This window comes from Cololabis saira, chromosome 14 (assembly GCF_033807715.1).
Source record: "Cololabis saira isolate AMF1-May2022 chromosome 14, fColSai1.1, whole genome shotgun sequence".
Classification (NCBI taxonomy): Eukaryota; Metazoa; Chordata; class Actinopteri; order Beloniformes; family Belonidae; genus Cololabis; species Cololabis saira.
In genome coordinates, this window is record NC_084600.1 from 36,462,218 (window position 1) to 36,474,230 (window position 12,013).

Consider the following 12,013-nt stretch of genomic DNA (forward strand, 5'->3'; position numbering starts at 1 on the left):
GGAAAGGTTGGTCTTACGTGTCAGTGTGGGATGGATGTTGTTTGACAACGGATGAAAGATTATCTTAAAAGCAGTGAGTTGTTTCTTCGTGTGCGGCGATTGAGCGGCATCTGTTTTATCTTTCCACAGATTCCTAAACGCTTTCAGGATTCGTGGAATTGCAGCGTGGCGGAGGCTGAATCTTTTCTGCTGGCGAGACCCAGAGTGGCTTCCTCCGAGTCCACAACCACAGACGATCCCTTACACTGCAGGCCCCCCCCAGAGAGGGAGAACGAGCCTCAGCCTGCGAGCTTTCCTCCTCCCACGTCACCGTTCCCAACCCTTTCTGAAACATTGCACATACCTAACGGATCAGATCCATCCCCGGCTACGGATCCAACCAAGCCAAGCACTTTAAGAAAATCTTCTGGCAAGAAGAAACAGACTAAATCCTCCAAGGACACAGGTTGTAAACACTCTAACAAGACTCCGCATGACAGCTCTGGCCAGTCAACCGGGGATAACGGAGAGTGCCCGTACTCTGACCTCGACTCGGTCCCCAAGATTCTGTGTCCTAAAGCGCTGGAGCGTCAGTCCGGCCTCGCTTCCTCGCAGCCGTCCGTCACCGTCGTCAAAGAGCAAAAGAAACAGCCCGAGGTCCAGACGGGTCTTTGGTTCAGTAAATCAGGCAAAGACAGACGACCTAAAACAACCAGTCCAGCGCCGGACCGCTCCCTATTTAGTAAAACACCCTGCAAGAAAAAGAACTCATCCGCTCCGAGTAAAAAGATACTGGTTCCCTGTGCCTCCTCCCACAGCGGGGCGGCCAGTGACCAGGCAGCGACGTCCGACCAGAACAAGACAGTCGATACCAAATTGTTAGCTGAAAGTTGTGGAACTTTGAAATGTAAACACAAACCGGCTGGTAGTAAGCCTTTCGATGTGAGTGGTAGTTCTGCTGAGCCGCCTGTATCTCCGGACAAGCAGAAAACCCCGGCGTCAGTTGAGAGTTTGTCTTCAAAGAGTAGACAGACAGACAGTCGTCCAGCTGATGCTGGTGTCGACCCGTCATCTGGCCCGCCAGTTGTTAACAAGCAATTGGAGCCCTCGAAGAAAGTAGAAACAGTTGGACAGCCTAGTTTTTCAAAGAGTGTAAAAAATACCAATCTAGCTCAACATCCAGTTGCGAAAGCTACGAAAAATAAGCTTAAAGTGACTGAGAAGATTTGTGACCAAGAAGAGAACGGTAAGAAGAAGACGTCAACAACTCGCTCGCAAACTGAGTCCACTGATTCCTTATCAATACTAGAAAAGCAAAAGATTCTAGTCTCCAAATGTAGGCTGCCCTTCGTTAAATTAATACGCAAGGAGATAAAGGATAGGAAGTACCTGAACTCCAGCGTGACTGTTTGTGCCGCCGAGCAAACTGGATGCACAAAGACGGAGAAAGCCCCAGACAAAGACGCCGCTAAAACATGCTTGCATAAATCAGACCGGACAGACAGCGAGGCAAGGGCCTCCGTAGATCACACAGTGACTTCCGAACCCATAAAGGTGTCAGTCAAGAAACTCAAAGCTAGTAAGGGGGCAGGTTTGCTTCATCTCTCATCAGAGCCGTCACATGGGAACAGTACTGCAGCTTCAAAGGCACGTGCAGACGACTTGGGGAACACGGAAGCAGAGCAGGTTTCGGTTTTGGACGTAAGCCCAAGCGAGGAGACTCATTCATCGCCCAAACAGACGGACAAGTCAGAACGCGAGAGGACCGCCATCTCCAAGGCAACGGCCGAGTCCTCAGCCGAGCCCTCGAGTTCTCAGCAGGTGGAGAGTTTAGAGCAAAACATTTCGCCGGCCACATCTTCCGCTGCGACTATGTCGCCTTCTCACCACCGTGGAGACCTGCCATGTGAGAGTCCTCCGGCGCCCGAGGGCTCGTCTTCTGGGAAATCCCAGGAAGCCGCTCTCAGATCAAAGCAGGTTTCAGTTGAAGAAAAAGTCATTCGAGAGCAGCCTGCGCACCTTCCGGCCAGCAATCGGCTCATGACCAGAGCGCTGAAGGCCATGCGTGAGGCGGGCCAAAAGAAGCGTGAAAAAACCCGGAAACGTGCCGAACAGAAACTGCTCTCGGGCCCAGTCAGGAAAGTCCAGGACCTTGCGCCGAATCCAGAGGCCAAAGTAGGCTTTTGCACTAACGTAAAACCTGTGAAACCTCACTGCGTTGACAATGGCATATGTAACCGGGACAAGTTCTCCAAGTCTGGCTCTCCTTCTTCTCTACGTTCTGATTCCAATGACCGTGAAACCGATGTCAAGAGTGAGGAGGAAGACCTCTCAATATCCTCAACGCCACCCATGGACTTCATACCCCTTACGTCAAAAGTAAAAGCAAAACATGAAGCTCAATCTTCGAGGATGTACTCCTCATCTTCATCTTCCTCCCCATTTTCCTTCATCAATGCCTTCAAAAATTTGGAAGAGGTTTCCTTCCAGTCTGTGACGAATGAAAGAGATGGTAAACCCGTCTCTTTCAAGCCAGACACAAACTACAAGTTCAGCACTTTCCTCATGATGCTGAAGGACTTGCATGACACCAGAGAGCGAGAAGGGACGCCCCTCGAACTGGAGATCGGGCAACCAAGCGCGCATGTTAAGGAGGAACCCTTAGTGATACCAACAGAGGCCACATCTGCAGGGCAAGATCCACAAAATAAACATGTTCTGGGCAATTCAAGTGCAAGTCGAGACAAAACTTTGGTCACGCAAAAAGAATGTGGCACAGGTCAGACTCCCAAGAGGCCCTATAAAAGGAAGGTTGGCTCTGTTGGGTTTAAAAGGAAACCCAACTGCAGAGTACCTTGTCGTCCCGCCAGGTCTGGACCAGGTTTCCCAGGGCTGGAGTCTTTGCCAAGAATGGCGTCCTTGTCAGCATCAGCCTCGAAAGTGGAGTGCTCGTCAAGAGTGCTTGAAATCCAGAGTGGCGGCTGGGAGAGACGGGCCGGAGGTGGCGAGGGAGCGGCTGGGGCCGAGGAGGAGGAGAGGCTGAGCAGAGTGAAGGAGAATCTCCAAGTCACAGTGCCTTTGGAAAAGAGGGAGCGTGCGGCAGGTCTGTGTCTGGAGCAGGCTCACAGCCTTGTTTCAGACTGCACTAATGACACCAGGAGCTTGATTGGCAGAGCCGGGGGAGTGGACAAGTCTCCAGGAGGTAAGGACAGGGTAATGGGAGCCTGCACAAATGGCGCTTTTGCACTAGTACCACTTCAGCTCGCATCTACCCGCCACGGCCCCGTCTTGCGCTTTTGCACTAGGGGCTGAGGCGGGTAGAGCCGCTCCAAGCAGATACTTTTTCTGTAACCATTCTGTCGGGGTTCTAACCGGGCTGAGCCGGGACTATTTGATCTGACGTCACCACCCTCCTCGCCACCGATTGGTCGGGGGGCGGGGCCGTCAAACGTTTGAATCAGGAAGCGGGAGTCAGCGCGAGAGCGGCTCGCGGCTCGCAGCGATTTTATTATACAGCACAAACGTCTGTTTGGTGATCCAACTCTGAGGTGCAGATGTTCATAAACCTGGTGGCTGTCGAGAAAATTAAAAAAGGGATGTAGACGGGCTGTTTTCTTCTCACCCGCTCGCGGCTCCAGCTGATTTTCTGATCAGCGCCGACACAAACAAAGGTGTTGCGCAATCGAGTACGTCACAGCAGCTTCACCCAAACCCCCCCACCTCTCACCTGGCTGTGGAAAAACAAACGGGGACAAAACGGGTGGAGCCGCGACGAGCCGCGCCGAGCTGAGCCGGGCTGAGGCGGTACTAGTGCAAAAGCGCCAAAAGTAGTGATGCAGGATCTAATGCACAAACCTACACAATGGTGCACAATGAGCTGACAGACTGCATCGATGCGATGCAGAAATCAGTAATGCAACATGTTATATAATCCCACAGCATGATCCCCCGAATCAGAAAAAGTTGGAAAAGTATGGAAAATGCAAACTTTGACTTGTATTTCAATGTAGATGGTATGAACTCAATTGGATATTGTTTTTTCTTGTCAGCTTTTTGTTGTTTTTTTAAACACATTCCTGCAAATGTGTTAGATAGAGCAACAGTGTAAAGTTTGTTGTCACATTTTCCCACCTTCTCCACCGGGGACGTGTCAGGGCTGCAGGCAGGCCAGTTCAGGACCCCTGTCATCATCGTCTACAGCTTTAAATGTGTGATACCAACTGAGTTGCTTTTGCATGAAACATCAGCCACACTAACATCTCAAAATACTTTTCTACATTAACGCTGTTTATCATCACAGAAATGTAAATAACCTTTACCAAGTTCTAGTACAAACCCATACCATCGCAGACCCCAGCTTTTTGGTGACATTTTTTATTGTCATGCACAAAGAGTAAAGTGTATTTCATCTGTTGAGCTGTGTAAAGTAGTCTCCCACCAAAACACCTCAGTCTTTGTAGATTAAATATTAATCACATTAAACCTCTCAAGTCTGTAAGATTGCAAGAATGGGCAAAAACCAGAGTGCCAACTAAATGCTTGCCAACAAATAATTTGTAGGTTTGAATGTAACATTAGGATGCATTCATGCTGAATGAGTCCACAATCCACTCGTGATGCTGTGGTCGTTTGCAGACTGTGTGTGACTGTTTTATAAAATGGCATAAAACCAATTTAACGACCGTTATTAATGTAGGATTTGACCAATGTGACTGAAACATTATTACACACATATGCAAATAGGAAATCAGTGTTTCTGGTTGACTTTAAACCTTAACATAGGTTGAAATTTGGGCTTCCACCAGACATGGTTGCTACTTGGCAACGCTCGGCTTTGAATCATGTGGTCAAAGACAAAGAAACATTTTTGACAGTTTCTCTTTTGCAGCCATGGTATATTCCATCATGAATCTAAATCGTAGCGGCGCTTTGGTATGCGTGGTATGAAACCGTCTTCTCTTGTGTGGCTCTCAGCACATAAACGGATCAGAAAACCAAGCAAGAGACTGATAGAGTGGACCGAAGAGTACGACCAAATCTTCTCCACGAGGAAGAAAACCAAAAAGCCTCTCCAGTTGATTGGAAAGGTAAAACTCTTCCAAAGTAAGCTCTGTTGTGACTTTATAACTCTTGCATATTCTAACATGTGTATCATAGTATGTCGCTAAGCAGCCGTTTTAAGCCCATGTAGCCACGCGTGATACTCACGCAGTTTGTTTTCTCAGGTCACTCAACCCATTACCTCCCTGTCTGAAGATCCGGGGTCGGACAAGGATGCACACGACCTCCCGTCCACGGCCTTACCTCCTGAAGTACAGACCCCGCCTCCCGAGGAAATCGCTACCATCACTCCTTCTGAAATACAGATTCCCAGCACTGAAAACACATGTCCCCCAGATACGCCAGTGCTTTCCATCGATACGCTAACGCCTCCTCCAGAAGTTGAGCCCTTGCTACCAGAAGAGCTTGTCAAAAACAACGGTAAGGCAGGGTCTGTGGTTTTTTTCCTTTAACTTAAAATAAAAAACTTTAAAATCGTCATTGTAAATAGATACTCCCACAAGTGGAGGAGTTCAACTATCTCGTGGGGATTGATTCAAATTGATTCTTAAGATTCAGTATCGATTATCACGACTTGATTCGATTCAACAGCAAGTATTGGCAGCAATGATGGCTGTAAGGACCAATCGCCCTCCCAGTATGCTGATATAATTGTTTTCAGAAACATTGTGTGTGGCAGAATTATCAAACAGATCCAGGGCAGCAAACAGAGGCCCTATGAAATCGGTTTATTTATTCCCACATTCCGTTTTTATTTTTTCCATTTTCTTATTTTTTAGCATTTTATGCTAATTTAATCCCCAGACAGTATATAAAGTAATGAAATATAGACAATTTATGCAATTATAACTGAAAGCTTTAAAGTTTTCATACTTTTAAGCAGATTTAAAGGCAAAAACATGGCAATAGTTATTCTCGTGTCCAACAAAACATCCCTTTTTTGGGCATAAACAAAAAAAATCCAAAAGTTATTTGTTTGAAATAAATAACTAAGAAATAAATAATCCATTTAAAGTGCAAAAAAAGGAAGAAATTGCAACAGCTCATGCAGTGAATGTCAGGGACTGGTGTGGTGAGGACCCAGATGCAGGAGAGCGAGGCAGGAGTTTGCAACAAAAAGGGTTTATTTTACAAACCAAAAACAAAAGCGCTGCTTAGCAGGATCAAAAACACACGGAAACAGGGATCAAAAACTGGAGCAAAAACAGGACACATGGAGGAAAGCACAGTACGGAACCACAAGGAGCAAGGGAATGACAAGACCAGATATACACAGGGGATAACGAGACACAGGTGCAGACAATCAGGGCAGATGGGACACAGGCGGGGCAAAACAGAAACCAACCGGGGGGGAATGTCAACCACTGACAGTGAACAAATAATTATAGCTTGTCTAATTTATTCTGAGGACCCAGGACACGCTTATGTCTCTCTATTAGCCTGGGAACGCCTCGGACGAAGTGGCCAGGGAGACAGAACTCTGGGCTTACCTGCTTAGGCTTCTGCCCCCGCAACCCCAGCCCGGATAAGACGATGGATGTAGAAGATGATAGATGGCAGAAGATGGATGGATGGATGGATGGATGGATGGATGGATGGATGGATGGATGGATGGATGGATGGATGGATGGATGGATGGATGGATGGATGGCTGGCTGTTATAGTACACAGGACTGTCTCAGAAAATTAGAATATTGTGATTTTCTGTAATGCAGTTACAAAAACAGAAATGTCATACATTCTGGATTCATTACAAATCAACTGAAATATTGCAAGCCTTTTATTATTTTAATATTGCTGATCATGGCTTACAGCTTAAGAAAACTCAAATATCCTATCTCAAAAGATTTGAATATTCTGGGAATCTTAATCTTAAACTGTAAGCCATAATTAGCAGTATTAAAATAATAAAACGCTTGCAATATTTCAGTTGATTTGTAATGAATCGAGAATGTATGACATTTTTGTTTTTTTAATTGCATTACAGAAAATAAAGAACTTTATCACAATATTCTAATTTTCTGAGACAGTCCTGTATACCTGAGTGTGCCAAATATGTGAATTTCTGGTCAAAGCTTGCAGATCTATGGGCAGTGACTTACTGTAGTAACAGTAGCTGAAAAGTCCACACCTGATGGTCAGCTTTCTGACGAGTAACTCTAGTATCAACGTAAAGAAATAGCTGGAGGAGCTTTTTATGGTAGCTTCATAATCGTAGCGGACTTGAGGTCAAATTGTGCTTCTTCGTTGTTGCTCGATCCTTGTGGCGCACGAGTCTTGCTGACGTAAAACTTTCATGAACCGTTTAGAACAAACTTAAGTATCAAGGGAAATAAGGATTGGCTCAGATCAAAATTCAGATGACCCAGCTTTCCCCCGCCACTTAAATGCACCATGTATGGACGAATCTGTGAGGCTTCTTGGAAGCGTGAAAAGAGTCTCAAACCCATTTGTATGTATCTATAGCTTTATGAGTGTGTATCAAGTGATTTGTAAATGCATATTTAACGATTTGTGTGTGTAGGAGGTTTTTTGAATTCGTAATTATCGTTTTGTCCGTATTTTTGAGCAAGTTACCCATGCACAAATCTAATAATACTCACAAATCTAATAATACGCACAAATCTAATAATAGGCACACACATATCAAGTAGTACACACAAATCAAGTAGTATGCACACACAAATGTTTTGAGTCGATTTTCTCTCCATAATAATGTGGCTGTAACTTTCGACTCGCAGGCCGTGCGCCGGTGTTGGAGAAGAAGCGGAAGAGGAAACCGACTCAGAAGATCCTCGAGTACTGTCTGGAGGCAGAGGCGTCACTGGGCCCCAAGAAAAAGGTAACACGAGGGCCGTGTTACGGACTGGAAACTCACAAAGACCTCGAACAGCTCCTGCATGCAGTGGAAAGGGAACTTAACATTCTCAAGCTGTGGTTTGATGTAAACAAACTGTCACTGAACCTCACCAAAACCAAATACATCATCTTTTCCAACAAAAAAATAAATACACATCCCAAATTATCAATAAATGATGTAGAGATTGAACGAGTAAATGAACATACATTTCTGGGAATTACCATAGACCAGGGGTCGGCAACCTGCGGCTCTCGAGCCGCATGCGGCTCTTTAGCGCCGCCCTAGTGGCTCCCTGGAGCTTTTTCAAAAATGTTTGTCTTTTTTTTTCTTTTTTTCCCCTTTCTTCTTTTTTTCCTTTTTTTTCTTCCTTTTTAATCTCGACTTTCTTTTTACTTTTTTCTCGACATTTTGACTTTTTTCCCGAAATTTTGACTATTTCCTCTACATTTAAACCTTTTTTCAACATTTTGACTTTTTTCTCGAAATTTTGACTTTTTTCTCAACATTTCAACTTTTTTCTCGACATTTCAACTATTTTCTCAACATTTCGACTTTTTTCTCGACATTTTGACTTTTTTCTCAAGATTGTACTTCAACATTAATCTCGACATTTCAACTTTTTTCTCGACATTTCAACTTTTTTCTCGACATTTCGACTCTTTTCTCGAAGTGCATAATGAAAAAAAAAATCTTCCCCCAGTTATAACTACATACATGCAGCATGTGTTGCCTTCATTCAAAAGACTTTTCATTTTTTGCGGCTCCAGACATATTTGTTTTTTGCGTTTTTGGTCCAATATGGCTCTTTCAACATTTTGGGTTGCCGACCCCTGGTATAGACAGTAGACTGAGCTGGAAACTACACATCAATAGCACAAAAACAAAAATCTCTTAATCAATTGCAAAATGAAACATATACTGAACAGCAATACACTCTACATACTGTACTGCTCCCTCATACTTCCATACTTAACTTATTGTGTGGAAGTATGGGGGAACACATACAAAACAAACATCAAACCATTATACATGCTGCAAAAGAAAGCAATACGAATCATAAACCATGCAGACTACCTTGCTCCAACCAACCCACTCTTTATTAAAACAAACACCCTAAAATTGGAGGACCTAGTGGACAGTAATACAGTTTTAATCATGTACAAGGCACACAATAATATACTCCCACCCTGCATGCAGGAGCTGTTTGAAGTTAGGGAGTCTAAATATCCACTTAGGCGGTCATGTATCTTTAAGAAAATGGGTGTACGGACCAATACGAAGAGCAACTGTGTATCAATAAAGGGGGTCGAGTTATGGAATAATTTAGAAAATTAACTAAAACTATGCACTACTGTAACCAAATTCAAAAATAAGTTCAAAAATAAAATATTAACGAAATATAAAACATTGATATGATAATATTATAATAATACCATGAAAGTAGCAATTTGAAGCATGTGTTTGCATGACTGCTCTCCGCGGCCGTTTAGCCGAGGAATGTGGTGAAGCAGCACCACATCATACTAGGTCCCTGTAAGCCACTTGGTATTTTAAATTCTTTTTACACACCCTACTCATAACCTCTGCTCTCCGTGCTGTACAGTCTCTAGCCAAAAACCACTTAATTTATCACTCCTTGTAATTTATAGTATGTTTTTTGTTTTGTTTTTGTCTTTGTTTTTTTTTTTGTCTTTGCTTCTTGTCTAGATACCTCTGTTACTTGTCCAATATATCCATTCTTTTTCAATGTTTGAATCCAAATTACTAGTTTTGTTTTGTATAAAACCTCCTGAGTTGGGGTTCATAAAAGGTATAGGCATAATAAGCCTTGGCTTCAGCCTATACCTTTTTGGTGCCATTTAAAATATTGGACTATTTTTATGTTGTATTACCGTATGTTGTATCCCAGTGGTCTTCAACCTTTTTTCAGTGATGTACCCCCTGTGAAATATTTTTTCAGCCAAGTACCCCCTAACCAGCGCAAAGCACTTTTGGTTGTAAAAAAAAGACCTAAAACAGAGCACTGTGCCATCAGTAACTGATTTATTAAACATAAAAATATTGCTGCTACGCTTCAACCACGACTCCATCGTTGGTCCAAGTGATTGACAGGTGAAGCCAGGTGATTGACAGGTTAGGTGGAACCATCCTGGTGTGGGGGATACTCTGCGGTTTTAGGATAATAAGTTGAATAGCCTACTCCTGAAGATAAAATTCATTTTGAGAATTTAGACTTATATTTTCCTCAATTATTCATGAAATATTTATTTTTAAAGGATTTTTGTATGGATGCTACTTTTTAAATATATGTATATTTTAAAATCTCACGTACCCCCTGGAGTGTCTTCACGTACCCCCAGGGGTACGCGTACCCAAGTTTGAGAACCACTGTTGTATCCAAATGGACCGAAATAAAACTCAAAATCAATCAAAATCAATCAATCAAAACAATACAAAATACATAAATCAGTTGTCAAGCACGGTGGTGGTGGGGTGATGATCTGGGCATACGCTGCAGCCACAGGACCTGAACAATTCGCAGCCATTAAATCGATCATAAACAGTGTTTTAGCAGTCAGATGCGAGGCTTTCTCTCCAACAGAGAACAAGCCAGCAAGTCTACAACAGCATTGTTGAAAAAAGAGAGAAAGTGACAACAGTGTCTGAGTGAATGTCCACCTCCGCCAAGGAGAAATGTTAGACTGCCACTTTTCCAGAAAATAGTTTTTTAAAGTGCTTCTACAAGCTACTGAATCATGATGTATAATGGTTTTTGCAAACACTGCACAGCTGGGGTGGTGTCTGTGTGTACTTCGCTTGTTTGCTTGCATGGATTTTCTCCACTTTGCTCCTGCCGCAGCCCAGAAACGGGCACGCTAGGCTGCTGAAGCCGGTGTTCTTGTCTGTACGTGGTGCTATGATGGACTGGCGACCCATGCAGAACAAACCGCTGTCTTTGACCAAACGCAGCTGGGTGCGGGCTCCAGCAGACGCCCGTAACCCTTTTTTTTTTTTTTTTTTTTTTTTTTTTTTTTTTTACCTTGTCTGCACACATATTATTGATTGATACCATGACGGTAGAAACCAAAAGTGTATATATGTGCATTATTACTATATGTAATATATACATATATATACGCACACATATGCGTACACATACATAAACATACACATACAAACCCAGTGTTTTTTTTTTTTTTTTTTTTTTTTTTTTTTTTTTTTTTTTTTTTTTTTTTTTTTTTGGGGGGGGAGGGGGTGGGGGGGGGTGGTGACGACATCCACTGCCAATCCAGGAAGCAGGAACACACGGAGACACACGTCAAGCACTGGAAATCTGCAACAAAAAAACCACAAACAAAGCACGAAACCGGCACGGAGCCATCCAAAACACGAACAGCAATCGACCTAAATCTTGAGATCTGATCGCAGTCTGAGCTAAGCTATCGCTACCGCTACCTAAACCCAAAAACTAGAGAGCCAGCATGCAGGTGAACAAGCCAGTGTGTATGTCTATGCGTGTGTGTGTGTATGTATATGATCATGCATGTGTGTGTGTGTGTGTGTGTGTGTATGCGTGTGACTAAATTACTATATGTGTGTGTGTGTGTGTGTGTGTGTGTGTGTGTGTGTGTGTGTGTGTGTGTGTGTGTGTGTGTATGTGTGTAATAAACCAAACAAAGCTCCACCTGAAGTGTATCTATAGTGGGGGAGGGGGGGGAGCAACCCCGCCACCCGTGAGACCAGAGGCCGACAAGGAAGAGCCCGGAACCCAGGCCACCGGCAACCCCACAGAGGGGAGAAGTAGGAGGGAGGCAACCCACCGCCTGCGAGGCCCCCCCCCCCACCCGGCGGCGGCCGAGGGGGCCCGCGGGCGGGGCCCCCACGGCGCGGAAAGAAGCAGCCAGGGATCCCGCGGCGGCGGACCGCGACCCAGGCAATCCCCGGCCACCCGGTCCGGGCCGGACACGCGGCCAGGAGGCCCTCACCCTTCAGGCCAGCGACCCCCACCCGGCAGGGGGCCAGCCCGCCCGGAGAGACAGAGCCGCCCCGGCCGCCGACGCGGGCAGGCGCACCCGTCCCCCACGTAAGTGGCCCTCCAAGACCAGAGGGGCG

At 44.8% G+C, this 12,013-nt stretch overlaps 1 protein-coding gene across 1 annotated transcript in view; it reads left to right on the forward strand.

Annotated features, from left to right (window-relative positions):
* Positions 1-12,013, forward strand: part of nsd1b (nuclear receptor binding SET domain protein 1b) — a 48,723-nt gene that overhangs the window by 9,406 nt on the left and 27,304 nt on the right. Inside the window, exons 5-8 of the mRNA XM_061739268.1 lie at positions 130-3,181; positions 4,954-5,066; positions 5,205-5,460; positions 7,782-7,882. Coding sequence (XP_061595252.1) covers positions 130-3,181; positions 4,954-5,066; positions 5,205-5,460; positions 7,782-7,882 — 3,522 coding nt within the window. The remainder of the gene's footprint in view (positions 1-129; positions 3,182-4,953; positions 5,067-5,204; positions 5,461-7,781; positions 7,883-12,013) is intronic.